This window comes from Brachyistius frenatus, unplaced genomic scaffold, assembly GCF_029030835.1.
Source record: "Brachyistius frenatus isolate BFR_SWC_R1_liver_20210118 unplaced genomic scaffold, ASM2903083v1 Contig_23, whole genome shotgun sequence".
Lineage (NCBI taxonomy): Eukaryota > Metazoa > Chordata > Actinopteri > Embiotocidae > Brachyistius > Brachyistius frenatus.
Window position 1 is genome coordinate 3,854,510 of NW_027210622.1, and position 27,875 is coordinate 3,882,384.

Genomic DNA, 27,875 nt, shown 5'->3' on the forward strand with positions numbered 1-27,875 from the left:
GCTTTGGCTTGAAGTCAACACAAGCTTCAGACATCTGGAACTCTGTACACTGCCCACGGGGTGCTGGGCAGACTGCAGGTCAGACGGCGCATGACCACACAAATACACACACACACACACACACACACACACACACACGCATACAGATTTGCCTCCAAACCAAGAGACTCACTCTTAAAAACACATACATGCACGAGCGCCCGCGCACACACACAGGTACTCGGATCTTTCCCTCCACCTCTCTTAGGGGTGAGGAATTCCCTGCCTGGGTCTGATAATGGACCATAGCTCGGTGCTGGGGAGTGTGTCATCTTCAACTACATGGTCTGCTGTCGCATTACCGAGTGTGTGTTTCGGTCACGCGGGAGGAGGATTTGGGGAGGAGGTGGTGATGGTGATGGAGGTAGAGAGGGAGGAGTGGGTTACCAAATCTCACCCTTTCACTCACCCCGGCTCAGCTTTTCAACACAGGGGCTCCTTGCCCTGCTGTGGCACCTCTAAGGCCGAAATGCAACATCAGTGGCTGCACAGGATGGAGGCAAATGACGACACGCTTGATACGACATCTTCTTTCGTAAGCACAAAATGTAAGCAGGGCTTCAAATGTAGGATTTAAACAAATTGGATGTCAACGCACAGGCCTGCATGGCAGAAATGACAGCGTATTTAGCCCCCTTCATCAAAGGTTTCAAGGCTATACTATCAGCAGCGCGCACACTCACAAAAACACACAAGACACTCAAATCCGCTTCCCTAAACCTAGGCGGCCTATTACATAACCAGCTGACATTTCATGGAGGGATGATGCCAGATGAAAAAAAAAAAAATTAAAAAAAAACATGCTTCCTTACTTCCCCAGCTCCTCGAACAGCTGGTATTCGTCGGTAAATCTCGTGCAGATCGTTAACGCCATCCTGAAGGAGGTGCCAGTGGGTGTGTGGAGACGCGGATAAGGTGCACTCACAAACTGTATCCACCACACACGGTCGTCAACACCGCCCGGTTTTGTCCTGAACCTGCAAACCGAACGGCGGGATTCATGCACAGCTAAAGCACATCGGCAGGAGCTCTGGTGGAATGATTTCTGCGGCAAAAACACTGCCTGCGCAAGTGCCTCAACCAGGACGCGAGAGCTTCCGGCGTTATCGTGCGCAGTTTCTTTATTTTCTTCACATCTAGCGGCTTGTCACAGCTCATGGACGATGCATGATGTGTGCATTTCGGTATCTCCAGTACGTGTCCGTCCCTCTCTATGATTATTGTCTTTCTGTACGCAGACGCTGCACTACCGCACCTACCCCAGGCTGTGCGCTCAGCCCCGCCCCTTTGCCTGCATCCTCACATAGGCCAACAATTAATAATAATAACAACAATAATCATGGTAGACCTAAATATTGATAAGAGTAAAATAGGCCTACATGTGCATTTTAAAATTACATATAAAGGAGCTTGCATTATGAAAATATAATGACCCAACCGTTTAAATTTAAAAATTTAATTTCACAAACATTCACATAGGCTCTGAAACTCGGGGCTTAAGTTTCAGAGCCTATGTTTTCACGACATAAATTCAAAGACATTAATTCTCGAATTTGATTCAAAGCTAAAGCAAAATGTGACTTGTAAATCATCAGTTCCTTGTTTTATTGTGGTGGGTGATTTGTGGTCAAGCATCAACGAAAAAAAAGTGAAGTTGATCTTTGGTTATGATATTGTTTTCTTGCCCGGGCCTGAATTGAAAAGGCAAACATATGAGGACAAAACTTAACTTTATCGTTAAATATTTCCCATTTAATAGTATATAGCTCTAATATTAAGATACCAAAATTATCAGATGATTTTCTGTCAGTCAATTAATGGCCAATCATTACAATGCAGTTTATTTCTAATCCAGGCAAAATGTGTTGCAGACAGCAGTTTAGTACAATCTAAATTGTTTGGTTTTGAGTTAGGGCAGATATTTTGGGGGACATAGCGTGTAACTGTAAATCAAAATTTTAAAATAAATCGTTGTTATTGTAGCATCGCAGTGATAATGCAAAGACTTGAAAGTTGATTCAAACCGAGTAACAAGCTGTGCGTGATAGGCTACTTTTAATGTGAACAGACTAAATGTCCACAGCTATACGTAAAAAAAATCATACAGGAATATAGTGGAATTAAATCATTAAAAAAAAGTCAGGTTAACCTAATGTAAATAGCAACTTAAATTTAAAAATGAAACTTTTAGTTTTTCACTAGAGATTCAGGTCACTTCAGAACTTAAAAAATTGAGACTGTAAATGCTGAGAGTTAACTTAAGTAATTTTATTAAGTTTGTTGAATATAAAAAAAAATAAAAACCCTCCAAAAAAACTAGATCAGTAGGCCCTTTTATAGCCAGGCGATCTCACAAAACGACTACACTGGTCAATTGTTTAACGGGGTTAAAATTGTTCATGTTTACATACGTGACCTCTAGCGGCCGTAGTAATTATGACAAGAAGAAGAAGTCAAGTGATGTAGTAAAACAAGTGGCAACTTTTAAGTAAGGAAGAGGTCGGGGGCCTGTTTCACAAAACAAAAAAATAAGGTATTAAGCCAGGATTTTTCCAGGTATCCTAGTTTAATTAAGCTTTGGTTTGGTTTCACAAAAGCAGTAGCATATAAATTACCATGGAGATTTGTTCTGTGAAACTAGGCTTGTCCAGACCAGGTTAACAGCCAGGCTCTTAATCCTGGTGCCTTTCAGTCAGTGTTTACTCTGATCAGAAACCAATTTCTTACAGTTATTCCCTATCAAAGGGAAGTTTTGCTATAAATGTAACAATAAAGACTACTGTTTATATTATTGTTTGAGGTTTGATTAATATTTAATTGCAGTTACTGAGATGATTAGAAACAGACAATGAAGTTGCACAGGTGTTTTGAATTAAGTCATGAAGGCAATAAAGTATTAAAAGATGGGTATTTCTCCCTTTACATTTGTGTGTTCTTGATGATGTCATCCATGACAAAACAACATACAGGCTTTCTGATGGAAAATGGTGTTTCGGGACAAGTCGGACCCCTCGGCTTTTTTCCTCATATGCTTCCATCAAAAGCTGTTTCTCACTGGGATTTAAGGATGTGACATGCCTCTTTTCCATTTCACATCAGTGAATCTGTGATCTACCTCGTGGGCTTTTGAAGACAGCTGTGAATGTGCATTTATCCGGATTAATTATACCTGGTTTGAACTAGCCACACCTGATCAACCAGACTTAGCAATTGTGAAACAAATGAAGCCAGGGTGAACTGACTGGGCTTGGTCAAACCTGGCTTTTCTCTGTTATCCTGGATATCTTAATTCTGCTTTTGTGAAACAGGCCACGGGGCTGGTTGGATTGATTGGACTCTCACTCAGCAGAACTGTTTTTGCGTCAAAACTAACTTCTTCTAATGTAGTATGCAAGTTAACTTACATCCTGGAACACAATTTATTTATTAAACATACTTATCTAATCCAAAAACATGATATTTACCTACATTTTACAAAGTAGTTGTGTTGCCTAAACCAGACCAAATAGCTACCATTTTACAACAGTAATCATGTGTCAATTATTGTTATCAAGATGGAGAAGGTCCGTTACGGCTGTTGCAAGTACTATCCATCAATACTGAATGTCATTTTGGCAAATGAGCTATTCTGTTGTTGAGGTCTCAGGGTGTGTCGGTCCAAAAGAGGGTGCTGAAACACTCAGTTTTGGGAGTCAATGGACATATGCTTATTTTGTCATTTCATTATCAGGGCATGTTGCATTTAAAGACTTCCTAGCATGAAATATGCATTGAGTTAAACTCTCTAGAGACTCCTCTTATTTATAGTTTGAACAAAACACAGTGAGTGTTTGTCATGTTAAGATAAGCCTGTTGTTTGTTTGCATAATAAAAAAAACAAAGCTAACTATAATGAAGGTGAATATCAAATTCCCTACCCCTACTCTTATAATTAAAAAAAAAAAGTCACAGAGTACAGAGTTTCCCGTTGTCTTTAAAACAGCAGTAATAGATGACTCCACAAGAGCAACTGCAATTGTAATGTCTGCAGTGGGGTCAATACAGCAGAACTAACGCGTGGCGTAACTCTGTAAAGTTGACGATGGTGATCTAACAATCAAATAGAGAAGTGGATCTTGGACACACTCCAAGCACTTTGTGTGAAAAGAAAAAGGATATTTGTTTTGATCATTTTGTTATTTTGTTTTGTTTTATGTTTTTAGAAGGGAGTTAGTTTTTTTTTTACTGACTATGCATGCAATTGGTTAAATATGGTTCATTGTGAAAATATTCCCCCAAATTTCCACACCATTGATCATCTAACAACCCGTCAGGTTTAGCAAGTGAGCTTTTGCAGGGACGCAACCCCTAGGTTGGGGACAACTGAACTAAAGAACAGGACTATAGTACTCTGTATAGAGCAGTTTTAGATCAAAGCAATGAAGATAATTAATAATAAGTCAAATCTAAGCAATTCCATTTTTAACTTCAGGTTCACATTTATTAATGAATAAGCTGGCAACCAACATACATAACTGAATTCACAAACACTTATATTTCATAAATACATAAATAATTATATTAATACGCAAGATAAGAGAAGAGTAATGCAGTTTTACATACTATAGGAGCAGCCAAAAATATGCTGGCTCCAACACACGTATGTCACATTCAAACATGAACAGACATAGTAATAAATAGCGTTGTTTGATACAAACAACCCGAGTGGGTAAATTCTGTTGTCATTTTCAACAGTTGATCATGACAGCAGTGATGATGGCTTTCTTGTCTTAAAATAAAAAAGTGTAGATACTTTCATTTGTTGATAAACAGCTCTTTCAAAAGGCACGTCTCCCAGATCTCTTCAGCGTCTTCCGCTGCAGAGAAAACAAACAAAAAAAAGGAGTGGATATTTTGTACATTAGCGGTGGACTCAAACTTTGTATTTTATTATCCATCATTAGATCCATCACTAGAATCATAAGACTTAATTGTTGTATAGCTGTTTATTATGCAGTCATAGACTATTGTGTCTGAGTGCACTCAAGTGAACCTTACCTTGACATGATCCTTTGAATCACCTTCTTCACCCAGGGAGCGTTAGGGTCAAGGCAAACCTCTTGGCGGGTCTTTTTCAGAGTTGCACTGCAACACAAAGCAGGAAACGGGAATGTAAGTTTTGATGGAGACCTCATGCCAAAGTCAATGAATGACAATGACAAAATCTCCCAAAATAATCACTGTTGAGGTGGGATTTGGTTCTTACATGATCTCGGTCTCCTGGCAGTGGGAGTTGGCAGGAATCAGTTCCACCTTCTCAATGTGGCGGCCGATGGGTTTGCTCTCTGTCTGGATGCAGCGACAGTGCAGCTCCACTCCCAGGCTTCTCAGACTCATCCCTGATAGGAAAGATAAAGTTGCATGTGGTTACAAAGTGCAAGTGCTGATAACTCGATGCAGTAAACCGAAAAGTTCATTACTGTTGGATTCAGCAATTAAATGACAAAAAAAGTTTACCTTCAGAGATGGCGAGGAAGGCGAAGAGCACCACGACAGAGGTGACGGTAACTCTGTTGCTCATCATTTTACTTTTATAAGTTCAGTAATAATTAGTAATAAAAGATAAGAATGTCCTTCAGAAAGTCGTCTCAGTAACGAAGAGTGTTTTTTTATTCTGCCGACTTCTTTTGCTCAGTTCCCTTTCTCCTATACTTTTCCGTTTCAGGGTTCAGCTGCTTTCTTCGTCTGCTGTTTGAATCTAGCGTCGAAGACGTCTCCTATTTAAGGAGAACGATATGTGGAAATGACTCATTCCTTTCTAGGTCAGTTAGGCAGGTTGCGCAAACTGGGACAATCAGCGGCTTGTAGGGACTTTACACTAACATATCTTACACACAAAAAAGTATGTTGACTTATCATCAACATGTCACACTCAGATTTCTTTTGTGGAAAAACACCGTGACCAAAGCTTTATGCAAATTCAACTGATGCGAAAAAGAATGCGTGAGAGTTTTTTTCATATACAGTACTGTATATCAAACGTTCATTACAGCTTACTCATACCAAGTTCATCATTACACAGATAAGCAGACAGCTGATTCACTGGTGACATATAATAAAATGAACAGTTAGATGCAATCTGTGGATGAGTGGCATATGAATGTTACCCCCAAGTTTTGTTACTTCGGACTTCGCCTTCAAGAAGGAGAATCTTTGGTTCAAAGAGTTGATTGGGGAGCTCGCTTAAAGGTACAGTACATCTACTTATTAAGAACAAATCCCGGAATGCACAGCCATGTTTTTTGCTTGTTCAATAGTGGCAAGTCAGTGTCACACTTTTTGAGTAAGACTCATTACCTAAAGGTTGCATTTCATGCACATGTGCCACATATGATTTATAAAAAAAAATTAAAAAAAAGTTTTTACATTTATTATATTAGAAAGAGTATTTATAAAGAAACAGAGAAACTCCTTTTCAGACAACAGACACAACAGTTGACATTAAACTTTTGACATTTAAGTATCCTCGATTAAAAGCATTTCATTGCAAGGTAATTACACTCATCAAAAAGTTCACAGCTCCTGCATTTGACATTCTTAAAACACGTCACAGGATGAGCCAAAAACACTCTTGCTCTTGCATTTGACATTCTTAAAGCACGTCACAGGATGAGCCAAAAACACTCTTGCTCTTGCATTTGACATTCTTAAAGCAACGTCACAGGATGAGCCAAAAACTGTTGACATATCACGTGTTGAGATTTGGTTAATGCAAGCTCAACAAGCTCAGGCACATCAACTGTCACCACTATTGAGCAACTTCTAAACAAGGTGGCCAACTGTTGGCTCACTTCAATCACACAGATTAATCAAAGGACAAAATTCTCTCTGTTAAGAGTATAAAGATTTAGTTCCTTGTTGAACAAAGCAAATCACAATCATACTGAAAGTTATGTTCATATCTCATTAACCCATCCATGTTCTTTTATAGTCAACTCAATTTAGACTGCAGAAGTGAAAACAAGTCATGGTTCAATTTCAAACATGTGATGAACTTCTCTGGAAAGTTTTTTTTTTTTTTAATGTATATATATATATCATTTTCACTGCTGCAGTTAAACGTTAGCTACAGTAAGTATGTGGTCAAATAACTGAGTGACATTTGACAGCATGTGACCAGCATCAGTTAATAACCAAATGACTATGTTCATATCGTTCATCTGGTCTTCCCCCAACATTTACTCTGGTGCCAGGTAGATTCTTCATATCAGATTATTTGTGTATTTAAATTCTGTGCGTATGTCATTTTATGTTTGTTATTAATTATATGTTCATGTAAATAATAGTGACGATGGAAATTTGTTGAAGTACTGGAGCACACCTGTAATGCACCTGTAATGTACCTGTAATGCATTGTTAAGTTGTGGCTCGTTTCTAAGGTTGCGTAACAAGATGAAGGAAGTTTTGATACAATAGTCAGTAAGATAGCCTAGATATTTTATGGCTGTTCTGGATTATCGGAATTACTGGATTAAAGTGTGATTGTCCGATTTCAGTCACAACACCTTCATGCAAATGTTTCACAATAAAAGCCTGGTTAAGAAATCATGTTTTGTTTTTTTTGTCTGCTGAATCTCTACAGGGCTTTTAATTTTAAACGTATACAGGAAGCATTTAGGTTGAATTAACAAATAATGCAGTAATTTTACCAGGGCAAACATATACAACAGTGTAAAACTGTACATTTAGATACATGTTGCTATGTCTTGAATGGCATTAAGCCTGATCACGTTTTCTCAAAACTAAAATAATGAGGATAAACGCTGGGAAAACCACAGATGAATCATCAACTTGTCACCACCCATCCTTCCCTTTGATAGCTGTGCTTGAGCTACATTAGCTGTGCTTGAGCTACATTACTGGCAGCTACCAGGCTACATTATGCTATGTGTAAAGTAGCAAACAATTTCAGCTGAACCAGGGTTGAACTGTTGTTAGTATAAATGATAAACATGACTAAGTGAGTGTCCGAAGGAGACTAATAGGCAGTCAGCCTAGAAGGGTTTTGGGAAATGTTGGAAAGTTTTTGGATAAACAAATATCTGGGGAAATAGTTGAAGATTGGCAGCTTTCCACAGTAACTTTGAGTTGGGGTATCTATCCGAGGAGGGAGGGGCAGGTGGGTGGAGGGGGGGAGGCTGCAATTTCTGTGGAATGGCATCTCTTTGACATCAAGCTTCATGCCAGAACAAGTTTGCTGCCTTGTCATAACCGACCCCATAACAAGTTTAGATAATGCATGTCAAAACGTTCACACTTGTTTTGCTACAGCTTTAGTTTTCCACAAAAAATATTTAGTGAAATCAATTACCGTTATTTACACGTGCTTATAATCCCAAAATTTCATTTTTTGCAGACTTGTAAATTATTTTAGTTTGTTTAGTGATAGTAAGGTATGTTGAAATACAGCCAGATGAAGCTTTATAGTGGCAGTTTGTTTGGCAGATAACCAAATTCCAGATAAGGATGACTTATCTCAAGTGAGACCACGTCAGTTTTCATAGGAAAAAATATTTTCTCATAGCCGACACTCTGCTACTGTTGCAACTACCTACACCAGTTATTTTTTCCTGACACAGCATGTTTTTAAATTTGATTTTAATGAATGCCAGCAGCAGGATGGAGGCTCCAGCATGTTATTTTTTGAAGAAAAACAATGTGGTTTCTTTATAATTATTGTCATGAAGGTTCCCAGGATTCTAAATAGCCATCAACAAATGAGAACTGCTTCCTGTGATTGTACAAAGCCATTAAGACCACACACAAAAAAAAAAAAAAGAAAAAAAAAAGAAAAAAAATTCTGTTCCTGGAATAAGATATTAGCAGCCTTGCATCACAGTTAACAGCTGCAGAGGGAAGCGCTGTACCTCACTTGAATGTTTGCAGTCCACTGGCGAACCATAGTCGTTAAATATAGCTTGTATTTCTGAAATTGCCCAGATCAGATTTAGAGGAGATATGTCTATCATCACTACTGTGGCGCTCCTACTTTTTCTAAACATCCCTGAAGGTGAGTCTAAACTGTCAAATACTGTCAAAATGTTTAAATGACTTATTTCTTCAAACTTTACATTTAACACCTGTTGCCTGCATCAATACACTGTGATTTGTGTCAAATTGTACGTTTACGATCTGAATCTTGCAAACAGATGTGTGATTTACCTTCTGTCTGACTGATATTCTTCTCTGACTTCTAAAAACCTCAGGTATCAGTTTGGGGGAACAAGGAGTGACTCTGCGATGTCAATGCATCACCAAGGAAAAAAGGCCTATGGGGCGTTACATTGGAGTGGTGGAGGTGAACTTTGCAAGCTCCCACTGCAAAGACATTGAGATTATGTATGTCAAAAGGCCATTCTTCTGTTAATTTGTACTAAAAAAAAATATAAACATAAGGTAATTCCCTTGGGGTAATTATACAAAGTCTTATGTTGTGTTCCAAATGGTGTACTTGTGCGCTAACACTCACTATTTTGAGTGCATATATGCATTAACACTGTCAAGTACAGAAAAATAACACTACCCAAAATTCCTGGTCTACACAAGTAAGTCCTAACATGGAAGAGCATTATTTGATAGGGTACTACGGGAAGTTTGCAACACAGCACCACACTGTGTCTGATGTCTCAGGTGTGTGTTTACAGTGCCACTCTTAAAAAGGATGGGCAAAAGATTTGTCTGGACCCTGAAGCTCCATGGATCCAAAAAGTGCTTTTGAAGAAATTGTCTGAGTGAGTCTATCTCTACTGTATTTTTGTGAATGTGTCAATAGATTAGCATGAGAGTGAAGCCTTATTCGTGATTGGGATAAGCAGTATATGGCAGTGGATTGTACAATCTGACAAATACTGTATCTTTCAGCTGAAAGGCAATTAAGATGAAGAAGTTTACTGGGAAGTATTTCCTTCTGTTTAACATTCCAAGAACCTAGTTAACCATTAGCTTCCATAAAGAAGTAGGGTGTGTCCATGAATCATTGTCAATAACAATCCATTTCAACCCATGGTATTACGATTAAATAGTCATACATATTTTAATTAAATTAAGATCTTATCTTGAATTTGTTTTGCTGTGATCACAGCGAGTTTCTATATTCAGTGTGTTATTTGATTAAGACGTCCTTCACTACAAAATATGTGCATTTTCTTCTCTGTAGGCAGACGCCTTGAAGAACAAACTCTCAGATTTGGCTCAGATGGAAGGAAGGATATTTTGGAGATGCTTTTTCCCCACTGCATATATTTAAAATAGAGGCATTAATTGCAGCAATGGAGCACAAACCTCATGAGAAAGATTCATGTGGCGGCTGTGATGTTCAAGAGTAGGTATTTACTGTGGATATATCTGTTTATTCTATATCCAAGTTTTCAATTTCCTTAGTGACCAAGAAAGGAAAGCATGGTCACACAAAATTATACTCTAAACAATATATTAAACACCATATATCTACAACTATTAGATCTGTTTTTGTGAGCACTTAAATTTGTGTATTTCAAATTTTAAACTGGGTAAATAATGTTAAAACACTGTAAGTTAGATGGGCAGTTAGTTTGCCTATTCTGTTTTCTTTATTTTTCTGTAGTGCACATTGAAAAAAATGAGGGCCAAACATAAATGTGGGCTGCAGGACAGAATTAATTCAAAACTGAAGTGAAAAACTTGCTTCCAATTTTGCTGTTGTTCTATATTTCTGTTTTGTTCCAGCTTCTCTACAATAGAGACATATTTCAAATAGTTAAAAGCCATGTCCCAGCCCACAGTGAAGAAATGTTGACCTTACTTACTAATGTCATTGTATTATTGTTGGTCAGTAGTGGTCAAGCAGGATACCATGATTCCATCAGATGAATTATGTCATTTCCTGTGGCTTTGAAGAACACTGAGCAATAAAAAGATCACTTCTGAGAAAACTATCAAATTAATATATATATAAATTTGTTCTGTCTTTGGGCACTTTTCTATAAACTGTGACACATTTGTATCAAAATAACAACCATAAATTCACAGCATTTCATTTTATATTGTCTGTAAGGGCTTCACATTATTATCCCCCAGAGGTCAGACAAGATATTTTGTCTCTTGAAAATGCATTACAAAAAAAACTTGCTTCCCTCTCTTCATATTGTGTACTTTCTTCATCTTCTTGTAAAGGCATAAACATTGTGTGATTGTCCATTCAATCTCCTCTGTTAAATGTTAGCGGTTACGGGAAAAGTCGTTTTGTTGTTTATGATGGTGAAACAAAAAAATGTCAATGTCCTGAATATAACATTTGTAAGCAGCATTTCTCGGGTTGTGTCATGTTCAGGACGTTAAGGGCCTGCAGAGTCTAATTTTCCTTGGAAGAATGTCGCCACCTCTTGGACAAAGACACACACCCTCAGGACTATCCGAGGGTTTTTTTGGGGCTATAAAATTCACTCCTTTTAATAGCAGTGGCCATTACTGATTATTATTTTCCTGGAACACTATACTAAAATCTAAGACTTTTATCATTGTGCCATTTTCATGACAAACATTCAGCTGCTGAATAGTTGTTGTAAGACAAGTACTTCAGACAAAAGCCAGCTACAACATGATATTACTGAGCTGACTAGTGCAATTAGCATTTCAATCTTAAACACAGTGATTCATCTAAGTGAAGTGTGTTTTCAGAAGATACTCAATGGAATTGGGCCATCAACATTATTTATGTACTATTAATATGTGACAGAAAGAAATTGAAAGAATTTCCTTAAAAAGGCCACGAGTGAAAGCCTTTGATGAAATCCAATATTTCACAACATGAATCAGTTCCACTTCTGCTTTTTATCACATGCCTGGCACTTCCAGATCCAACCATTCCCCTTGTCCTCCACTTACCTTAATATTCGTGCAATTGCCTAGAGTCTGACTTACACGGTGACCTGATCCCCATTCTGTCATAAGTTTAGTAACATTTATACCAGCTTTCCTGTCATTCCCTGCCAACTGTACAGTGGTCTAGTAATGTTCTCTGCCGGCCAGTGTTTGCTTGTTCTGAACCCCAACAGTTTTAGATAAGAAAACATGTTACCTTGTCTTACCTGCATTTGCTCTCAGGTAAACTCAAAACCTTTATTGAATTGCTCTCTGAGTTTTTTGGGGTTTTTTTTTTTTTGGGGGGGGGGGTGAGCCATAGCCAGTCACATGATGAGAAAACACCTTCCTGAGGTCAAGAGAGGCCATTTCTCTAAAGAAGGGACACATTGTTGTTTAAAATTATATTCACATTAAACAATTAAAAAGAAAGCAACACTCAACAACTCTCATAAAAAATAATTGTGTAATGCAAACTTTTAACAATACTGCAATAGAATAAATTACTGATGCTGATCCCTGAGAATTATTGCCACCGACAGTGAGCAATTAAATATAATTTTTTGGGTAGTTTTACTTGAGTATTTCAAATACATGCTCGTGTAGAGCGGAAGTTGGGGTTTATTTATCTCCCTGTGGAGGATTTCCAGCGCACCGGAGAACTATTGATTGATGACTCTCACCTATGACTCAGGTTGTGGACGTGTGCGTGTGCGACGTGCGTTAAAGCGTGAACTGCTTCTGTATGTTGGCAGAGGAACTGTGGCGGGAAAGTGCTGTGCAGTGCAGACAGCTAAATACGTTATCCTATCCTGCATTAAGAGGGGAGGTGGGATACCTCCTTTATGTAAAGAGGGAAGGGGGGGGGGGTTGAATGTGCTCTCGTCACCTCGACTCCCCACATCATCCTCACGCCGCCTGAAGCAGCAGGTTGCTGGATCCTAGTGTCTGAGGATCCCGGTTGCAGCGAGCGTTTCTGCGCTTCCTGGTCCTGCGGGAGAGTCCATGTTCGTGACCAACGGGGGTAGGCGCGGTGTTGTTGCCAGACCCAGCTTTTAACACTTTCATGTATAATGTTCATATATTCTCTTGTTAACCGTTTTATTCGTTTGTTTTGTATATGATTCATTTTAGAAATAGATTTTATTAAATTGACACCATGGCGTTTGTCCATTGAAAGGCCAGGTTGATAGAGGGGCTTTCCGCCTCCCCCTATTGGTGGACATGATTTTGACTTGCCCACAGTCTGCAGTGGTCCATGTTGACTTGTATGCACTTTAATAGTGTTCCTTCGGTGGGAAGGTTGTTTTTCTTCCGATATGTATTTAAAGGTGTTTAAACTCTCTCAGTGCTGAGTGTTTTAGGTTTGAGAGGTGGCTACCGGTGCCTACCAGGAATTGATCTGTGACGATTTCTATTAGGTTGTTCAGTGTGTATATATATAAAAAAAAAAAAAAAGGTGCTATTTCTCAATAAAGTATTTTTAATCTATATATCTGTCTGTGTGGTGAATATTACGACACCTACAGGGACATTTTATACTTCCTACCTACTCAGCTACCATAGACTGTTTGACACAATGGATAATATTACAAGCTTTTAAAATACAACTCATTGCTAAAGTTTACACGAGTGGTTTCCAACTTTTTGGGCTACTGGTGTATTGCAAGAAGTGTGTAGTCGAGGTCACATTTCAGATATTGAATTACTAAATACAGCTCCATTTTTCCTCCATTTTTGTCATTTTTCCCACGGTTTCATTTCAATTGGGGCAAAATCAAACATCACAATATGTATGATCAAATACTACTGTGCTTTTACAAAATAATACTTTTTTTTTTTTTTTAATAAATAATCATCAATAATGTGGATATAATGACTATGTGGGTAAAGGCAACTAATAGAAGAGCTAGAAGAGTCTGCTAGTTTCGAAAATGACGTCACTTTACTGTAACGCAGCCTACCGTATAATACTTTATAGTAGGGTTGTTCATGTAGGCTATAATTTGTTTTTTTACTTGTAATGGAGTGGTTGCACATTGCGTTACTTTTACTTAAGTTATCTGAATACTTCGTCCACCACTCAACAGCAGCTTTTTTTTTTTTTTTTTTTTTGCAAGCTGAGGGTCTACTTTAACATAAGGCATAGAGCAAAGACATTTAAACCAAAAACGTTTGAGTGTGGTGAAAGGCACTGTAATGATACTTTAGCCAGAGTTTGTCGGTCCACTTTCTGCAGCATCAAGTTTAAAACCAGGCACACGCAACATGGGATTTAACTAACATCAGCAGCAAACACCCCCACCACCACCTCCACCTCCACCTCCCCTCTTCAACAAGGTGTGGGTGAACGGAGGAGAAGGTAGACGCCCACTTCTGGGAAGCGGAAGATGGAGACGTCTGTTCGCTTCGTGGTCTCTTGCCGTAAACTGGAAGCGATCGTCTGAACTCCACCTCGATGGCACATCTGCAGACATCATGGATTGTTATGAAGTCTGGAGGCTGCGAGGACAAAGTCTCTGTCGCTGACATGTAACGCCGGATAGATAGCTGGTCTAAACATCGAGCCGACATGTGTTGATTCATTGAACTATGGCAAACTGGTAAAAGGTACGGATTCATTGTTTACGGTGGAGCTAACGTGGTACCTCGACAGCTAACCCTCATTCATCGTTGCAAATGTGGAAGCAAATCTATTTCGGGCCTCTGTAGAGATATTAGTTATCGCCACGTTAATTGAACCGTAAGGTTACAAAAAACAACAACAAAAAAAACGCATCGAGGGTTTACTGTGTGTTATTTTCCTGCTAAAATAACATATTGTAGCTCGCTGCAGTAAATGCTAGCCGTCGCTGCATGATTGTTTATGTGTGATTATTAATAAGGCATGCTTTATTATTGTTGTGTAACGTTTGGCACCAGCGGCTTCCTGTTGCCTGAACTGCGCGTTCGTGCGCGCCTGTGCCTGCCTGTTTCCAGGTATCCCCCTCCTCCCGTCACGGTGCTCCCTAGCCGGCGTCTCTGCTGCCATGGAGGTGGGCAGCCTCCCTGTGGAGCTGTGGAGGGTTATCTTGGCCTACCTCCCCCTCCCTGACCTGGGCCGCTGCTGTCAGGTGTGCCGTGCCTGGCGGGAGCTGGTCCTCTCCCTGGATAACACCCGCTGGAGACAGCTCTGCCTGGGCTGCCCAGAGTGCCGACATCCCAACTGGCCCAATCAGCCCCACCTGGAGCCTCCATCCTGGAGAGAGGCCCTGAAGCAACACGCCCTCGCCACCCGCACCTGGACTCAAAATGGGCCCGAGCTCCAGTCCTCTGCCTGTCTCCTCTTTTTCCGTCGCCGCAAAGACCGCAGGGTTTGGCACGTGGGGCCCGGATGTGAGTTTGAGACCCTACGTGGGGCCCTTGGGGTGGTGGGGCCATACGACCGCGTGGTTCTCCATCCTGGGGTGTATGAGGAGCAGGCTGAGGTGACACTGAAGGTGCCTCTGGAGCTGGTTGGACTGGGCCGTCTGGGCGAGGTGGCCCTCCTGGTGTGCATTGAGCAGCAGTGCCCCACTGCCAGGCTGTGTAATCTGGTGTTCATGCCACCATGGTTCTCCACTGTCGTCTATAAGGTGAAGTAACAACTAATCTCCTCCCTCCTGAATCCACTGATATCCTAACCAAAAATCAGGTCTGATTATATTGATCTCTTTCTTGCTGAATCTGTCTGACTCCAATCACCTTTCTCTCTTCGCTCTCCTCTAGACGTCATGGGGTCACGTCCAACTGGACAACTGCAACTTTGAGGGGGCTCAGCTGCAAATCCGTGGCCCGGGAACCTGCCAGGCTCGCTTTTGCTCCTTCTCACAGGGCAGCTCTGCCCACTTGCTGGGTGTTGTCCTCAGTTTACTGGACAGCTGTGATTTCTCAGGAAGTGACACAGCTTCAGTGACAGTGGAAGGACCCCCAGTGTCCGAAAGGAACTGGGCTTGTAAGCACTTAGCTGCCCTGACCAGGACGTTCCCGTCATGTGGTGTGTATGGGTATACTAGCGCTCCCAAAGGCCCTCAGGCCGGCTGCACTGATGGACCTCAACCTCCAGGCACTAATGTTAAAAAGGCACATGTGAGCATCGAGGACTGGAAGAGAAGGACAGGGGTAGATGCGGTGTGTCAGGGCACAGTGATTGAAGATGGCTGGAGTGATGGTGAGCGCAGCGAGGGAGAGGAGGAGAACCAAGATGGAGGGGGAACCAACAACACCAAAAAACAATTTACACTGAATTACAAACTCCCATGTGACCATCACGGCCTATCCCATTTGCTCAAGCCCCGGCCAGATGGCTCCCTGCCACTCGCCTCGTCTCCGGATCCCCCATCTGTGACCCCTGAGCCTCTCACCCTTCAGCAGGAGTTAGACAGGGACCCGGAGGCTCAGATGTTGGCAGCATCCACCCTTGGCTGCATCCTCAGACGCTGCCTCTTCAGGGACGGGAAGGGTGGTGTGCATTTGTCTAATTATGGACAAGCTCGGCTGGAGGAAAATGTTTTCCGTGGGCTGAACTATGCCGTTCGGTGCATCCAGAACTCCACGGTACATAATGTCCTTTCAGACTAATTTAATATATCTGTGAAATGTATCTCATCACATTTCGATTTCACAAGTTCAGTGGCTTTTACGCGCGGCATGCCATTTGAATAAAGTATCAAGTTGAGGAAGTATCTCAGATCATTAGTAATTTAGTAGCAGTTTCCTATTCAAACTGTTACTTGAGCTCCCTCTCTCTGTCTCTCTCACCTCCTTCAGATAGTGATGCTGAGAAATGAGGTGTGTGAGTGCCGTGCATCTGGTGTGTTTCTGCGCCTCTCTGCTCAGGGCCTCATTGCAGACAACAACATCCACTCGAATGGAGAGGCGGGACTGGACATCCGAAAAGGGGCTAACCCCACAATTGTGGTAACTGCTGCATCATTGTCTATTTAAGTTGTAAAGATACAAAACATAACAACAACAAAAAACCTGAAACAAGATCAACACATTAACTTCAGAGGTTGAGGACTCCTGTATCCATGTTTAACAGGCTGCATCCCAAGTGTGGGCATTTGTTACAACAAAATAAAGATGTTTATAACATCACTTGGTACAGTTCCAGTTTTAACCATTGTCAGTTTTGCTTTTGCTACTCTGTTTTTACACTCTCATTCTGTCTGTGATTCCACAGTGCAACAGAATACACAATGGTTTGCGTTCTGGGGTTGTTGTCCTTGGCAATGGGAAAGGTTCAATTCGGAGCAACCGGATCTATAACAACAAAGAAGCCGGTGTGTATATTCTCTTCAGCGGGAACCCTGTGGTGAGGTAGGTTGGACTCCACAAACATCTAACTTTTTGAATAATGTGTAGTTTCTTTCGTTTCTAATTATTTTGGATATTAACCCGTTTTCATACAGCTTATACAGATGTTTTTTTTCTGTAAGGACAAAAGACAGGATTTTAAAAGCTCAGCTGCATCAAATTCAGATAATAACAGCTAAAACACTACTTTTTCACAGTGCATATTTTGACTTGTCATAGTAGAAGCACAGGTGTTACTAATGTCTTTAATGATAGATTTGTGTGACTCAGCATGCACCTATATCAGGACACTGAAATGGAAATCTTCCACTGTTACTTTTTCATTTACACCTGTACATCTTTTATACGGTGACATCTCACATGGTAATATGTGAAGAAGAACTACAGCATATGTTTTTCAGGTCTGTCAGCAATGAAAGTGTTCAGACCCAGTCTACCACTCTTACTACAGTTGAGAGAAACTAACTTCCGATGCTTTGGGTCTGGTCTTTATTTGGTAGATTTCCAGAGAAGCCTTAAATCCTCTTTCTCTAAATGAAACACTTTTTGTGTTCTGACCTGATAACTTTACTTCAACAATTTCCCAAACACTTCAGAGTGCTGCATTGTAGAGGTATATTTTTTAGTAGCTGTAAATACCTAAGCAGTAAAAGTATGGTATAAGCAGCATTCCATAATGTTGTAAGATGTGATGCTGATAGCCTTGCCCAGTCTCTCTGCAAAGATAGGACCTGTTCAGGATTTGCTCCATTTCCACTCATATTCTGTTTTAGTGGGAATCACATCTTCCAAGGCCAGGCAGCAGGGATCGCTATCAACGAGAATGGCAGAGGGATGATAACAGGTGTGTAAGTGGGTCTTTAACATCTCCCTGTCCACGTTACACATATGGAAGACAGAAAATGATAATACTATTTGTGATTTTAATTACAGAGAATGTGATCAAAGAGAACCAATGGGGGGGCGTGGACATCCGCAGAGGAGGTGACCCCATCTTGAGGAACAACTACATCTGTTATGGCTACTCAGACGGCGTGGTGGTGGGGGAGAGAGGACGAGGACTTATTGAGGGAAACCATGTATACTGTATGTCACTTCAGCCTGATAATAGCCAGCATCATACATATGTTGACATAACCGCTCATCTTTCACAGCCATGGCACAAATATTTCTCTTCGTCTTCCTCTGATTTCTTTAGGTAACAAAGGCTGCGGTGTGTGGATCATGTCGTCCAGCCTGCCGCAGCTCCTAGGAAACTGCATCATCCATAACTGCATGTATGGGCTGGCAGTGTTCTGCAGGAAGGACCCGGAGAACATCGAGGCCAGGGTGGGGAACTGGCCGGTGCAGGATGCGATTGGTGGAGAAGGAGGCGGTGGGGAAAGGAGGGGAGTAGAAGGAGAGGGAAGAGAAGGGCAGGAAAACTTCAACGAAGAAGGTGAACTCTTTGCCTGGGAGAGCGATCTGGACAGCGAGGACGAGCGTCACTCTGCTCGTCGTTCCATCAGCGTGGCCCTGGTGGAGAGCAACTGCATGAGCTACAATGGAGGTACTAAACTGGTCTGTTGCATCAAATGGAAACAGTCTCACTCTCCCATCTCTAACGTGCTCTCCATCTTTCTGTCTCTTACTGTAGCAGTCGGCCTGTACGTAAAGAGCAGCGAGGCTCTGAATGTTTGTGCTAACCTGGTAAATAGTAACTGTGGTCCTGGCATTGCTGTGCTGCAGAGCAGTCAGCTGACCCGGCTTGTTACAAACTGCATTCTTGAAAATGGTCGAGGGGGTGTTACAGTGGAGAAAGACTGCAGAGTGGAGCTTCGTGGGAATGGTATCTATGAAAACAGTGGCCACGGTATCAGTTTCTGTGGTAACGGGCAGATTGCGGAGAATGATGTGGTTGGTAATCGAGGATATGGGATCCAGGTCTCTGGAAGTGCAGATATCAAGGTGAGATGGACACTTAAGACTTATTTTGGATATATTGTAGTTAGCAACTTACTGAAATGTTAACATCATTTTTGTACATAAATGTGGTTTTTATGACTTTTGTCTTCAGGTTGTGCGAAACCGCGTCCAACCAGCACAAGGCTGTGGCATTGCTGTGCTAGGGCCATTCAAAGGTGTTGTCCACGATAATATCTTGTTCCAGGGCCGCCCTGGAAACAACAAACCACTGCTACATATGGATCCTGGCAATGAGAGCTGTGTGTTGCACAACAACAGTATTCTAAAGCATAATAACAGGTAACGAGGCAACCCACAAGAAGTAGCCGACATTCAGAGACCATCAATGGCTTTACCATCTCTACTGATTCCCCCTTTTCTTCGCTGGCCATACAGCGGCTATAATCAATGTTTTTATAATAACAGTGCATCAAATAGCAGTGTGACAAAGTGAAAGGGGTTACTCAAAGATGAAGCTACAAAGAACTGTCACTGCAGTCCTCCCTCCATTTTTTTTTTAAAGGAGCTTTATAGATCATTTGAGGTCATTGCTCATTTAGTTCCAGTTTACTCCTACTTGTCATCATTTTATTTTTGGCTGCAGCAGGCAGATGTTTTAACAGAAAGAACTCAGAAAATCCACTCTACATCTATTGCTAATCACCACAGCATGATTAGCTGTTGAACATTATGGAACATTTAGTGGCTAAAGAGTCAAATGTTTCTCTCAGGAGTTGGTAGATGTCAAAAACTGTTAGTATTTGGGTTAATTTGGCAAGTAGACATACATTGGTAACTGAAAACAAGTGTACAAAATAAATTTCAAAGGAATCTCTAATTCATGCTCACTTTTTATCTTTTCCCAATTTGTAGCTGTATAGCCACTCCGCCCTGGGTTTTGGAAAACCCTCCCCCTCGCCCGCTGGCCAGCTCCCCTGCTGGCCTCTCCGCATCCCAGTATCCTTCTCGACTTGGAATTTCCATGACGACCAGGATCAGCGCGACTGTGGAAAGTGGTTGCCACAGTGGCAGCATGTTCTGCTCCATCCTGTGAATACTGACCAGGACTTACAAACCAATATGAATGACAAGAGGTCAGCATCTGCTCACTTTTTAGCTGGTGTACACAGCACGTGTGGTGCAGTCCGACTTTCCACAGAGAACAACATCCTACATGATGCTGAAGGCTGCACCGAAAACACCAAAGGGGCAATCAATCTCCCAGGATATTAGGGTGGTACAACATTTTGTAAATCAAGACTTTTGTAATTTTATGATAAAACACCTGTTAAGGTGGACAAATGAAGTATAACTTGAGTGCAACAGAGTGATGACTATCATCATCCTGCATCTTCGACATCCACTTCATCTTTAAAGCTTTACCTAAATCATTTTCTCTTTCACTGTAGACGTGGTTGGTTTCATCACTTTGCTCATGGGACTCACTGGTTAGGAAGTGCACATTTATAAATCCTAGCAGGAGTCAAAGGCTTCAGAGATGCCAGCTTCAACCATGGTACAAAGTGAAGCTGTGCCTTGTGTGACTTTTTTAAATCAAATCAATAATTGTAGCTAAGGAAGGAGCGTTCATAATGTGAGGTGTATATGCAAAAAAATAAGAGAGAAACCAAGCCAAAATGAGGTTCTGCCTCTTTCACAGAGCGGCTGTTTCCTGGTGGGTCCGTGTTCTTCTCTCATGCTGTTTCTCAAATTTTATGCACTACAGCTTTCTTTGACTTGAAACTGCAGTGAGACAAAGTGTAGTTTTCCCTCTCCAGATCGACATGCTGCACAGTGACAACCACAGAGACTCGGCTGGTATTAGCCAGTCAGAGAAGGAAAAAGATGTTTAGTGTGCAATATGTGATGTCTACAAATGTGCCTATGCGTTTTAACTGTCTGAGCTAGATGTTTTGTCATCTAGAATTTGTTTACAGCTCATTAGTCTGCTTTTTTGTATCTTAAACTGTAAATATATCACGTATAACTCAAAGATCACCACTTTATTTGTCAACAAAATAGAATAAACAGGTCTTATTTGTGGCATTTACAGTTCTTAGTGCTTTCTCTCTGTCCAGCTCTTGTCTTTTCTCTTCTCGTGGCCTTCAGTGCATTTTCTTGCGTTTCCGTCTCTCAGTGAACTGCTCGTATTTGACCAGAGGTAGAACAAGAGCGACACGCTTGTGGTCGTCTCGCAGTTCCGCCTCTTCAGACTTGGCCCGGGCTGGTTTGATCAGGGTCAGTCCCATTGACTTGGCAACTTCAATCATCCTTTAGGAAAACGTATAAATCAGTTACACGGGCAGAGTTCTCCTGTGACACCTCATACTGGCAGTGCTTTATGTGGTGTGATAATCAATTATATACAATAAGAATGGTACATTTCCCTTCAACAGTTCTGATTAACAACCAGAAACACGTAAAAATATAAACTTTAGAACATGGGGCCAGATTGATGCCACTGACCTCATTAATGGTCTTATTTCAACAGCAACATTACATTAAATGAATAACACAGCCCAACACAAGGTTAGAATACAGCATGTCACACATGTACAGCCCCTCTGCTGCCGGCACCAGCTCTACTTGCTTTTGGTACCAGGTACATTTCTGGATTTTGATTTCCACTGCAGATATTTCCAATCAGTGTGTAATCATTACTGTAGCAACACCGTCATGTCAATGCAACACCCTGAATCTTTTCTTTGGCAACCAACCAGAGGAATGTTGGCACCTCCTCAATTGACCATGTCATGGTTTTGTGAGCTGCCATTAATGGAACGGTCCAGTGAATTAAAAAGACATTGAAAAAAAAACGACAATATTAACATGGTACCTGAGCAAACAATGGTGGGTTTGTGCAGGATTTTTCTGTGTAACACATGCAGCAAGTTCACATCACCCTTTTAGAATTGGTTTAGTTTGCTTGAAATCTCAGCAGCAGAGATATCAAAAATAGTATCAGATATTGTCTAAAATTTTTGCCCAATAGAAAACTTTTAACAAAGGGAGTAAAGCCAAACCGGTACCAGTGGAGGAAAAGGTGCTGATGGGGCTATTTTTTGTCTTGTTTTTTTTCTTACCTGGCTTCGGTGATTGCCAGATCGCGGTGCAGCAATGTGAGGTCAGCAGTCATGTGACCCATATGCAGCAGCAGAGCTAAGCAGTATGCTGCTAATTTAGCACGCATTGATGCTGATATCATGTTCTGGACCCTAAAAAGAAAAGGGAAATGTATTTATGTTGCGTGTCAAAGCAGAGAAAATATACTTTAAATCAAATCAATGCAGCAAATACTTGTATATATCCATAATACCTATTACTTGTTAAAAAAAATAAAATAAATAAATAATAAAAAAACTAAAAAAACATCCAATTTGTTCATGGTGATCTGAAATGTGATAAGGAAAGTGAAAAACAGTTTGCATTGATTTTTTATTATAAAATTCATTTTATTACAAAAAAAAATCTTAATCCAGACACCTTCCTGTGGTTATGAATAAACAGTCACCAGATGTCTGCAAAGCAAATACGGTCCCTTCAAATGTTTATCTAAGAACCCGCAGCCCTACAAAATAATACCTGCCGCTGTTGAAAGTCTCCACAGTGAATGTTTTTAACAGTTTGTTCTGAATGATGCGAGGGCAGCCATCCTCCTGCCCGACTGAACACAAACAGAAATCACTATTAGTCTGATAGTCTGTGTGAATTTTTACACAATATACAACCCCGTTTCCCAAAAAGTTGGAACGCTGTGTAAAATGTAAATAAAACCAGAATGCAATGAATTTGCAAAAAAGACAACATATCAAATGTCGAAACTGGGAAATGTTATTGTTTTATAAAAAATATGTTTATTTTGAACTTGATGCCAGGAACACATCTCAAAAAAGTTGGGACGGAGGCATGTTTACTACTGTTTTGCGTCCCTTCTTTTTTACGACACTGTAAACGTTTGGGAACTGAGGAGACCAGTTTCTGGAGTTTCGGAAGTGAAAATTTATCCCATTTTTGCCTTAGATATAATTTTAGCTGCTCAACAGTTCAGGGTCTCCTTTGTCATAGTTTTCATTTTAATAATGCACCAAATTCTTAAATTGGAGACAGGTCTGGACTGCAGGCAGGGGAATTTAACACCCGGACTCTTCTACTAGAGAGCCATGCAGTTGAAATACGTGCAGGATGCAGTTTGGCATTGTTTTGCTGAAATAAGCAAGGCCTCCCCTGGATGGCAGCACATGTTGCTCCAAAACCTGAAAATCATTCAGTATTAATGGTGCCTTCCCAGATGTGCGAGCTACCCATGCCATGTGCAGTAATGCATCCGTGTACCGTCACAGATGCTGGCTTTTCAACGGAGCGTTGATAATAAGCTGGGTGGTCCCTCTTCTCTTTAGCCTGGAGAATGCAGCATCCATGATTTCTCTGATCTCAAATATTGATTCATCAGACCACAGGACAGTTTTCCACTTTGCCTCAGTCCATCTTAAATGAGTTCGGGCCCAGAGAAGGCGGCTGTGTTTCTGGATCATGTTTATATATGGTTTATTTTTTGTATGGTATTAAGTAAGTAGATTATTAACCAGCATGTGTGGATGCAGCAATGAACTGTGTTCACAGACGATGGTTTTCAGAAGTTTTTCTTAGCCCAGACAATGATTATCACTCCAGATTTGTGTCTGTTTTTGATGCAGTGCTGCATGAAGGCCCGAAGATCACGACCATCCAATATTGGTTTTCAGCCTTGTCCCTTGCGTACAGAGCTCTCTTTGGTTTCTCTGAATCTTTTAATGATTTTTTTTGGACCGTAGATGATAAAATTCTCAAATTGAGGAACATTGGGCCTCATTCACCAATATCTTCCTAAGAATTTGCTTTAATTTGTTCTTAAGAATTGTCCTCAGAAAAAGTCTTTCGGATTCACGATGTGTTCTTAAACCCCGGATTTGTTCGCACCTGTGTTCTTATCGATGAATCCCACGGTCCTCGTAAGTTGAAAGCACGTGCTAGTTGTTCCTAATTAGAATAACTAAACGCCCTGCCAATGCCCATAAAAGGGCATGCAGTACCTTCTGCACACGGAGTCACAGAAAGTGAGGGAAAAGAGAAAAGTTGACCTGTCTTTTGTTGACCTGTCCCAACATTTGAGATGTTTTGCTGGCATCAAATTCAAAATAAGCATATATTTTTTATAAAACAATAACATTTCTCAGTGCTAACATTTGAAATGATGTCTCTGGTTTATTTTCAATTAATTATGGGTTTAAGTGATTTGCGAAACGGGGTTGGTTGTGTGTGTGTGTGTGTGTGTGTGTGTGTGTGTGTGTATATAGATGAAGGTAAACAGCATTACTCACACTTGCGGCTGACGCTCCTCTGTCGTGCCAGTTTGAGCAGCAGAGAAAGATAAAAAGCACAGCGTGCTGTTTTCTCTCTGTCTTCGCCTACAGTTGGCATATTCTCCAGGTGTCTCACAACACACAAGTACCTGAAGTAAAATTAAAAAATAAAAAAAAACAAAAAACAGTTAAGACACAAATAAGAATGCAAGGAAAAACCTTGCAATGTCTCAACTTGCATGATCCCTTTTTTGCCCTACCTTCCGTCATCTCTCATCATCTTCAACTCCTCGGGGGTTTGTGCCGCCATCTTGGAACCAGCCTGCTCCAAAGCACCAAACTCTACTGGGGTCAGGACTGCAGTTATCAATTAAGGATGGAGACCTGGACAAACTCTGCTGTGGCTCTAAACACAAAACTATATTAGCGGCATTCCCTTACTGACACAGACACATGTAACATGCACATAAAGGCACATAAAGGCACACACACACACACACACACACACACACGAATAAAAGATACGATCATCAAATGCGTAGACGTTGTCTCGCTGGTCTGCGCTTGCATTGCAGGGAGGAAGATGAAGAGCCAGGTCTCCCCGATACTCCATCTCGGCCACTTCCTTTTGTAGAGCTGAAGAGAGAGAACAATGTGAAAAACATTCTGATAAATAAAATGACAAGAACATGGAGAGAAAGCTTTTCCAGATTCCTAACAGGAGAGGCCTCAGATAACAGAGATGACTTTGGCAAAGTGACAATGCAGCTTACCTTCAAGACCCTTCTTGTCAATCACAGAGTTGGCAGCCTTAGCCACTGCATGTTGCAGGGTGTCACTGCCCACCTGATTCAACCTGCGGGAGCTCAGAGCTCTCTTCTGCTTGTTGGTGCCAAAGGCCTCAATCAATGAATCAACCTAAAGAAAAAAATTAAAATAAGATTAGGACATTAACACCAAGTTTGTTTTCTTAATTGAGCACAGTCTTTATTTACTCTGAGAAAAACAGGACAAAACATAGTACCTTGTCTCTGTAGGTTTGAGTTGTGTCCTGTGGTTTTTCAGACTCCGTCGTCTCTCCTGAAGACAAACATTGCAGAAACATTGACAGTCAATCAACACATAGCATGAAACATTTTCCTTTCAAATAATAATCTGGTCTACCTGGACAATTACTGCAATGATTTAGAGTACCTGGGGTCCTTATAAGCAGCTATATGGCATAACATTTGTATAGTAATTACAATGTGCAGGTGATTTCCTTTTACCTGGTATAACAGGTTGCATGTTAAAGAGCTGAGCGTTGTGCACCTCCATTTGCATGGTCTGTCTGTTCAACACGCCAACATAATACCTAATAGACACCAAACATCATCCTCGTCAATCCTCTTCACAGTAATACAAATCATATTATCTCAAAACATGCTACGTTCACCTACTTGCAAAGAGTGTTGCATTTTAATGACTTCACTCCAAAATTATGTCCAATGTAGGACAGACTGTCTGTTTCGGCAACCTACACAGAGGAAACAATAATTTTTTTTTTTAAAAACAGTCATGATTTACTGAAAGAAGACACATCCTAAACATGTCATCTTATTAACGTGAGGGACAACGTCAGGACAAGAATAATCAGTCATCTTCTCACCAGTGTCCGCATGCTCTTTTTCCTGGGGTTACTCTGATCTGTGTTCTTGAACATCGTGAAATCCAGTCCGTCTTCATTTTGGACACTGCCGTTTGAAAAGCGGACTGTGTGATTGAGAAACATAACAAGAAACATGTCTGTTTCAATACATTTGTGATGGTAGAAATCCTAATCACCAGCAAACACATTCATAACATTAAGACTTATCGTGCAACGGTTGTGGACTTGTAAGTCGGGCTGCAAATAACAACTATATTCATGATTGATTGATCTTTTAACAGTTGCTTTTATCTAGATGTCTTCATTATTTGCTAGTGTCTATACGGATTTCATAGTTTTTGGTTGTTCTTTGTATCATTTCATTGAGTTTCTGGTTGTTACTCCTTGTCCTCCTACGTGTATTTCTTTGGAACATATTGGGTTGCCTGGTGCAGAATAAGGTACTCCATAAATAAATGTACCGTACCTTATCTTTACCTAGTCTGTCAATTGTTTCCTCAATTCATACATCAGCTGTTTGGACTTTAAAATATCATAAAAAAGATTACAAATGTTGGAACAGTATTTGCCTTCAGCCCAAATTGCAGCCTAACATGTCCCGACCGCCAGTCCACAGCCAAAATACTAAATTTATTATCAAGGATGACTGGAAGAACCAAAAGATATTCTCATTTAGCAGGCGGGAATCAGATAATTTGATTATGTTACATTAAAGACTGACGCAAAACAAAACAAAAAAACGATTGTCAAAATAGCCAGCGATAAGCGTGAGAACCCGGGGCACACCGTTTAACAACTAGCAATGGAGCTGGGGCCCACGTGTGCGATACACATTGGTGTGCAAAAAGAGCCGCTGAGGACAACCCAACAAAAACTGTCATTATTATAGTTAAAGCGTTCTGCGTAAAAGTTTCGACATGTCTCGAATGCGAGATATTTCACCAATCACAGCTTTCTCGGCATCTCGCTCCTCTCCGCAGCGCACTAACGAGCAGGAGGCAGCCATGACTGTTGTTGTTTTCGAGTGATGTTTCACTCCTCTGTACTTCCGTGTTCGCCCAGATTCTCGTTCAGCAGAGCAATCGAAGAGCTTTATTTCTTCTTTTTATAATTAATGAACCACGGGGGGAACTGAAGACTTCTCACCCAAAAGGACACAAAAAAACTTACGTACACAAATTACGACAAAATCATATGAATTACATAGACAGGATAAAGTATATAGATAATAGTAAAATACAATTTCTCGCAAACGCAAAATAAAGTCGCCATTCTCAGGATACTGACCAAACAAATCTGCATAGAAAAAGCCCTATTTTGTGTTTGTCATTAGGCTTACATAATCTGCATATAAATCATATTCATCATTAATGTCAGGAAGAAACAAAAAAAAAATATAAATTATATTATAAAATTTACAGCAAAACCCCAAAAACTTAAGTGTTACATTAATTTAGGACTGAATTATCCCCAATTACAAAATAATATCCTGCTTTATTGAAAACCTCCTGTTTATTTCCAACAAAATGTAGATAATGACTGGTAATCACAAGCACATAGCATACTAGAAGCTAGTCAAGCCAAATTGGATTTATACAGCCGAGTATCGAACAAATATACTCCAGGGACCTTACAATTCAGATCAGGTCGAAACTCACCCAAACACCCGTTCACCGGGTGGACATGCACTA

The 27,875-nt window shown here is 40.7% G+C and overlaps 5 protein-coding genes across 17 annotated transcripts in view; 2 read left to right on the forward strand and 3 right to left on the reverse strand.

Annotated features, from left to right (window-relative positions):
• Window positions 1-1,289, reverse strand: part of camk2d2 (calcium/calmodulin-dependent protein kinase (CaM kinase) II delta 2) — a 37,357-nt gene extending 36,068 nt beyond the window's left edge. For 10 of the 13 annotated variants that reach the window (XM_069697444.1, XM_069697438.1, XM_069697435.1 and 7 more), the window contains exon 1: window positions 852-1,288. In XM_069697444.1, the coding sequence (XP_069553545.1) occupies window positions 852-913 (62 nt within the window). In that variant the 5' untranslated portion in view covers window positions 914-1,288. Of the gene's footprint in view, window positions 1-851 lie in introns of all 13 variants that reach the window. The other 3 variants (XM_069697445.1, XM_069697442.1, XM_069697443.1) reach the window with 1 other exon arrangement.
• A 3,221-nt stretch (window positions 1,290-4,510) lies between these two features.
• LOC138620165 (interleukin-8-like) lies at window positions 4,511-5,782 on the reverse strand. The gene is made up of 4 exons (XM_069697138.1): window positions 5,536-5,782; window positions 5,285-5,417; window positions 5,077-5,163; window positions 4,511-4,895 (listed from the first exon to the last, which is right to left on the reverse strand). The coding sequence occupies exons 1-4, from the start codon at window positions 5,600-5,602 to the stop codon at window positions 4,883-4,885; spliced, it is 300 nt and encodes a 99-aa protein (XP_069553239.1). The 5' UTR covers window positions 5,603-5,782; the 3' UTR covers window positions 4,511-4,882.
• Window positions 5,783-8,918: 3,136 nt separating this feature from the next.
• LOC138620331 (interleukin-8-like) lies at window positions 8,919-11,007 on the forward strand. Its single transcript, XM_069697458.1, has 4 exons — window positions 8,919-9,088; window positions 9,285-9,417; window positions 9,723-9,809; window positions 10,235-11,007. The coding sequence occupies exons 1-4, from the start codon at window positions 9,037-9,039 to the stop codon at window positions 10,245-10,247; spliced, it is 285 nt and encodes a 94-aa protein (XP_069553559.1). The 5' UTR covers window positions 8,919-9,036; the 3' UTR covers window positions 10,248-11,007.
• Window positions 11,008-14,274: 3,267 nt separating this feature from the next.
• fbxo10 (F-box protein 10) lies at window positions 14,275-21,190 on the forward strand. Its single transcript, XM_069697451.1, has 11 exons — window positions 14,275-14,526; window positions 14,896-15,530; window positions 15,664-16,491; window positions 16,705-16,854; window positions 17,120-17,256; window positions 18,027-18,097; window positions 18,187-18,339; window positions 18,452-18,802; window positions 18,890-19,200; window positions 19,310-19,497; window positions 20,071-21,190. The coding sequence occupies exons 2-11, from the start codon at window positions 14,946-14,948 to the stop codon at window positions 20,249-20,251; spliced, it is 2,955 nt and encodes a 984-aa protein (XP_069553552.1). The 5' UTR covers window positions 14,275-14,526; window positions 14,896-14,945; the 3' UTR covers window positions 20,252-21,190.
• polr1e (RNA polymerase I subunit E) lies at window positions 21,182-27,212 on the reverse strand. Its single transcript, XM_069697456.1, has 12 exons — window positions 27,127-27,212; window positions 26,185-26,288; window positions 25,976-26,052; window positions 25,805-25,890; window positions 25,561-25,616; window positions 25,310-25,454; window positions 25,062-25,172; window positions 24,797-24,893; window positions 24,555-24,685; window positions 22,780-22,861; window positions 22,281-22,412; window positions 21,182-21,468 (listed from the first exon to the last, which is right to left on the reverse strand). The coding sequence occupies exons 1-12, from the start codon at window positions 27,188-27,190 to the stop codon at window positions 21,303-21,305; spliced, it is 1,251 nt and encodes a 416-aa protein (XP_069553557.1). The 5' UTR covers window positions 27,191-27,212; the 3' UTR covers window positions 21,182-21,302.
• Window positions 27,213-27,875: the final 663 nt, after the last annotated feature.

Coding starts and splice junctions, on each gene's coding strand:
- LOC138620165 (XM_069697138.1), bottom strand. CDS start 5,602: ATGATGAGCAACAGAGTTACCGTCACCTCTGTCGTGGTGCTCTTCGCC. Junction 5,418..5,535: donor CTTCCTCGCCATCTCTGAAG/GTAAACTTTTTT, acceptor CTTTCCTATCAG/GGATGAGTCTGAGAAGCCTG. Junction 5,164..5,284: donor TGCCAGGAGACCGAGATCAT/GTAAGAACCAAA, acceptor TTTGTGTTGCAG/TGCAACTCTGAAAAAGACCC.
- polr1e (XM_069697456.1), bottom strand. CDS start 27,190: ATGGCTGCCTCCTGCTCGTTAGTGCGCTGCGGAGAGGAGCGAGATGCC. Junction 24,894..25,061: donor CGTCTACGCATTTGATGATC/GTATCTTTTATT, acceptor TGATAACTGCAG/TCCTGACCCCAGTAGAGTTT. Junction 24,686..24,796: donor ATGATGAGAGATGACGGAAG/GTAGGGCAAAAA, acceptor ATTTTACTTCAG/GTACTTGTGTGTTGTGAGAC.
- fbxo10 (XM_069697451.1), top strand. CDS start 14,946: ATGGAGGTGGGCAGCCTCCCTGTGGAGCTGTGGAGGGTTATCTTGGCC. Junction 16,855..17,119: donor GGGCTAACCCCACAATTGTG/GTAACTGCTGCA, acceptor GTGATTCCACAG/TGCAACAGAATACACAATGG. Junction 18,803..18,889: donor CTGCATGAGCTACAATGGAG/GTACTAAACTGG, acceptor CTCTTACTGTAG/CAGTCGGCCTGTACGTAAAG.
- LOC138620331 (XM_069697458.1), top strand. CDS start 9,037: ATGTCTATCATCACTACTGTGGCGCTCCTACTTTTTCTAAACATCCCT. Junction 9,089..9,284: donor TTTTCTAAACATCCCTGAAG/GTGAGTCTAAAC, acceptor TAAAAACCTCAG/GTATCAGTTTGGGGGAACAA. Junction 9,418..9,722: donor TGCAAAGACATTGAGATTAT/GTATGTCAAAAG, acceptor GTGTGTTTACAG/TGCCACTCTTAAAAAGGATG.